Below are 4,823 nucleotides of genomic sequence, written 5' to 3'. Positions count from 1 at the left end.
GAGAGAGAGAGAGAGATGCAGAGCGTGACAGAGCAGGAGACGCGAGGAACAGTATTAAGAACCGCTGCTTTAGAACACTGATTTTGAAACTTGTGAATCCATTAGAATCGTTAGAAGACAGAATCATGATTCATATATGAATAGATTTTTACGCACCCCTAGTTTTCTCTTCCTCTTCTTTAAAGCAGTGCAGCATGGCCCCGCCCCCTTTGCTGCCTTTTCCCGGGGGCGGGGTTTATCTGGGTTTGTGATGTCATGAACCCAGGAAGTAACTCGTTGTAGTCCCTACCAGTCGTTTTTGTAGGCATTAAACTGCCAGAATTTTAAAAGACGATATCTCCGTTTGCATTGAACTTTCAGCTTTGTAACTTTGCAGATATAGTTTATGCTCAAACAGCAACATTACACACTAACTAACCTTAAAAAAGTGAAATTGCAATCAGCCACCCCTTTAAAAGTATTTCTACAGCGACTGATTTGTGGCACATGAAGCCTGTGAACTGTGAATCACCGCTTCTAACTCTACAGCGGTTTGCACTGCAATCATTTCTCATTCACTAGAATACCATCAGATGGCTCGTCTGTCCTGTGCGCATGGTGTTGTTTTGTGATGAAACGCTGCTTACGGGTGATCGAGAGCTCAAGCGCTTAACGGGTGTCACAGCATGTTCTTCAGAGTCAGACTTCACTACAGCAGGCTCTTCAGATGATACGGCCCTCAAACCTCCAGAGAGCCCACTAATGCACTGGCTTTCACACTTTTTAGAGAGTGACCCTATTATTTTTTTTAATTGACCCAACCCATGCATACATCCGTTTACATGCATCAAGTCAAGTGTGTGTGAGTGTGTGTGTGTGATGATCAATGTTTACATGCCAATAAAAGCATAAATTAAATATGTTGATCATAGCAATTCATATGCATTTTAAGCTTGAAAATTTTGATTGCATGGACTTTCAATGAAAGGACAGAAATAATTTTGGCTTCAATAAAAAAAAATAATTAAAAAAATCAAAGTCTTGTGGTTTTGGCACGACATGAGGGAGAGTAAATAGCTGCTTTTCCACTGTGGGGCCAGCGCTACTTTAAAACACACCTCTGTGAAGAAACCGTCACACAACCCCAGCATTTCACCAGCGAGGGGAAACTAACAAACCTATATCGTTAAAAAAGAAATGGACGTTTGGCCCTTACATAAAGACTTATGGCTTCAGCATCAATATTTTTATATACCGATGATTTACGATAAAAATAGTCATTCATTAAGTTGTGTCAACATGCTAAATCAAACAGATAGTTATAATTATTTCACATAAAGAGAGAACACACATACGCTACGTGCTCCGCACAAAACAACTCCATTAGGGCTTTTTAGTCCAAATGCGTACATATATAACACAACAGAACCCATCTCACGGTTATCCCTTCAGCCAAAGCAGCAGAGGGAGATCACAGACTGAAAATCTGAGGTATATGATTTACACGGAGCATATGCAATTTATGACATATGCAGGTGCAGAAGTCCGGTATAAACAAAGACACGCTGAGCAGACAGAACAAATATGAAACCAATACATGATTATAATCATATATGATTTATCCGAGTTCTTCAATCGGTCTCTGGTATTTTCAGAAGCATACCGTGCTTTTATTATCGCGATTGTTAGCATAGGCTATGCAGCCTTTAGCATCACATATAACACATTTCTGTGTCATGCGGTGATCAGAATTCAGTAAGTTCATTCAGACACTCGCTGAGTTTTGCCATTAAAATAGTTTTAAATGTTGATGCTAGTTGATAGCTTGTTATGAAATCATTTGAAATAAGCAGCGGTGGCGCCGTCTCTATCTCAGATAAACTCATAGCCACTCCTCCAGCCCCCAGGGGCCCGCTGAGGCCCCATCAAGAGACCGTGGAAACACACTAGCACGCCCGCTTCTACTGATGACCGCAGGCTCATTTCTGGCTGATCTACCGCTTCACAGCTGGTTTAAGGAAGTAAGTGAATGATTCAGAAACAGCAGCATGACCTCAGACTGTAAGAATGTAAGCAGTGAGGAAGCTCTTCATCATCAGTGCACTGCTTTCTTCAGAGCAGGCCGATGCTGTCTGACAGCCTGTTATCCACAACAGCTATCTGGCTTTTTATTCAGTATTGTGCAAAACAAAATCTCTCAATCTTTGGCAGAGGGATCAACAAATGAGCTGTTAAGAGTCAAGGCTGAATGTCTGCCGGTCACACAGGACTGAAACGGTGTAATAATGTGATGCACAGATCCAGAGCTGAGCTCGTTCATATCTGTGTGAAGCCGGTTTATAATCAAGCTGCTTTTTTGTCGCATTGAGTGTCTCTGCGCATGCGCAGCAGATCACACCCATCAGCAGAGCTCAATCTCTCCGATAAACCGCTCGACTTCAGTAGAAATGACTATTCTGCTGTAAAACTATAACGGAGTAGTCTCGACGCTGCAGTAAAGCTCGTTGTGAATGTAGTAAGACTCAATCGACACCGACCTTGTACACTTGTCCGTAGGTGCCATTGCCCACCACTTCCACCAGCTCAAAAATACCAGCAGGGTCCTGCAATCACACAAAGAGCATCGCACAGGTTAATAAGCGACGCGACGCGAGCCCCGCGGACACGCTCGGAGACACGCTCACCCGCAGAGAGGCGAGGTCGATGTCCACCAGGCTCTTCGCCGGAGAGTCGTTCGCCATCTTCTCCGAGTGCTCGAGTCTGAAGCGATGCCGCGTGTGTTCCGTGCGCTTCAGACGCCGCTGAGCATCGCTGTATCGCGCGTGCGGTCAGGCCTGCAGCTCGCTCTATTGTTCGCGATGACGATGAGGATGATGAAGCGCAGCGGAGTCTGGGTCAGTGCATGGCGGAGGAGTGGGCAGAGACAGCCGAGGGGAGGGACGAGGGAGGACCGTGCACACTCAGCTAGATATGTGTGTGCATCTAGTTCTGAAACAGGAGCATAGATAGATAGAATTGAACATTGTTTTAAATAAATACATCACAGTAATGCATTTACTGTAATGCAAAAAAATCCTTAAATAAGTAGGACATCATATCATCTTATATTGCTGTTAATTTATACTGATTTCAATAAAATCCATTTAGAAATATACAAGATGAATCTCATTAATATACATTATTGTTGCAGTCCTTGATGCTGATTGGTCAATAACTGTGTGTTTATTCACAATACAGCATGGCTATGACCCTTCACCGAACATATCAACAACAAGCAACAAACAATAATCTGTAAAGCCGTTACATTACGATTTTCAGCAAAAGTAGCTGGCTGTTAAGTGCATACTTAAGCCAATCGGGATACTATGGGCCAGATTTACTATCAGCTTGCGCCAGCGCAAACCCTCATTTGGCTTTAAAGGGCTTGAATTTGTTTTGGGGGTGTACTAGAACATGCTCTCATGCTTGGCGGTTCGAAAAACGCATTGTTTTTTTACATAATTTACATTAGTACAATACCTTTCTCCCCCTGTTGAAAAAACCAGCATATGCTGGTTAGGTATGTTTTGATGCTGGGATTATGCTGGTCCTTTGCTGGTTTAAACTGGTCCTTTGCTGGTTTATGCTGGTCTTTTTTCGTAATTGTAACATACATATTTACATACATAATTATTCAGGTGCATGTGTAATAACTTGTGAAAACTTGAGGCTACAGCAGCACTTCTTCTTCGTCGTGGTCTTGTCTGATGCACCACGAGCTCGCCCCTCCCCACCCTGTAGGCGGGAATTATGTTAATGATATTCTAATGGGCTTTGTGACATCACAAAACCCCGGAAAACAACGCTGTAGTCCAGACGAGCCGTTCGTTGTAGTTCTTGAAAAGGGATTCTTAAAAAATGAAATATCTCCCTTTGGAGTGGACTTTGAGATTTGTAAGTTTGAAGATCTTTTTCATGCCCAAACATACACACTGACTAAAATTCAAAAAGTGAAAAAGCATAATAGGACCCCTTTAAAGAACTACTGTCAGGATTTACTAAAGAAACGCGTGGGAAATTAGCACTGAAAAGGCCTGAACACAGTTATTTTTGCGACTCTATGGCAAGCCATTTTATCTTAAAATAATCCCAGTGTTACTCGTCGTAATTGCATTTTTACTAGTAACAATTGAATTAGAGAGCTCTCTAACTGGCATTGTTACTAGTAAGAATTGAATTAGAGAGCTCTCTAACTGGCATTGTTACTAGTAAGAATTGAATTAGAGAGCTCTCTAACTGGCATTGTTACTAGTAAGAATTGAATTAGAGAGCTCTCTAATTCAATTCTTACTAGTAACAATTATGATTAGAGAGCTCTACAAATGAATTTTTACTAGTCATATATTTCCATTGACTTCCATTCATTTTTAGTTAGAGAACTCTACAATTGAAATTGTACTAGTAAGTATTACAATTAGAGAGCTCTACATTTGTAATCCTTACTAGTAAGAATTGAATTATAGACCTCTCTAATTAATTGTTACTAGTAAGAATGCATTTTCAGAGCTCTCTAATTGTATTTATAACTAGTTAAAATAGATTTAGAGAGCTCTCTAACTGGCATTGTTACTAGTAAGAATTTAATTGTAGAGCTCTCTAATTGAATTGTTACTAGTAAAAATGCAATTACGACGAGTAACGCTTGGAATATTTTAAGCTAAAACGGCTTGCCATACATACGACACACCTTACTGAATATGCGTTTGTAGGAGTTTCTTTGTCGATCGGTAAATTTATGGGAGGAGACTATTTAAATTAGTCATGCAATGCTAAGATTTGCGCTAATCAATTCACTGGTATTTGCG

General features: G+C 41.1%; 1 protein-coding gene across 3 annotated transcripts in view; it reads right to left on the bottom strand.

Moving 5' to 3' along the window:
• LOC107700961 (mitogen-activated protein kinase kinase kinase kinase 4-like) overlaps positions 1–2,968 on the bottom strand; it is a 58,694-nt gene extending 55,726 nt beyond the window's left edge. For all 3 annotated transcript variants that reach the window (XM_016502840.1, XM_016502842.1, XM_016502841.1), the window contains exons 1-2: positions 2,664–2,968; positions 2,517–2,582 (exon numbers count right to left, since the gene is read on the bottom strand). In XM_016502840.1, the coding sequence (XP_016358326.1) occupies positions 2,517–2,582; positions 2,664–2,720 (123 nt within the window). In that variant the 5' untranslated portion in view covers positions 2,721–2,968. The remainder of the gene's footprint in view (positions 1–2,516; positions 2,583–2,663) is intronic.
• Between the last annotated feature and the right edge of the window lie 1,855 nt (positions 2,969–4,823).

The sequence above is a fragment of the Sinocyclocheilus anshuiensis genome, unplaced genomic scaffold (assembly GCF_001515605.1).
Source record: "Sinocyclocheilus anshuiensis isolate Anshui unplaced genomic scaffold, SAMN03320099.WGS_v1.1 scaffold1550, whole genome shotgun sequence".
Taxonomy (NCBI): domain Eukaryota; kingdom Metazoa; phylum Chordata; class Actinopteri; order Cypriniformes; family Cyprinidae; genus Sinocyclocheilus; species Sinocyclocheilus anshuiensis.
This window is presented reverse-complemented; position numbering and strand designations above follow the sequence as displayed.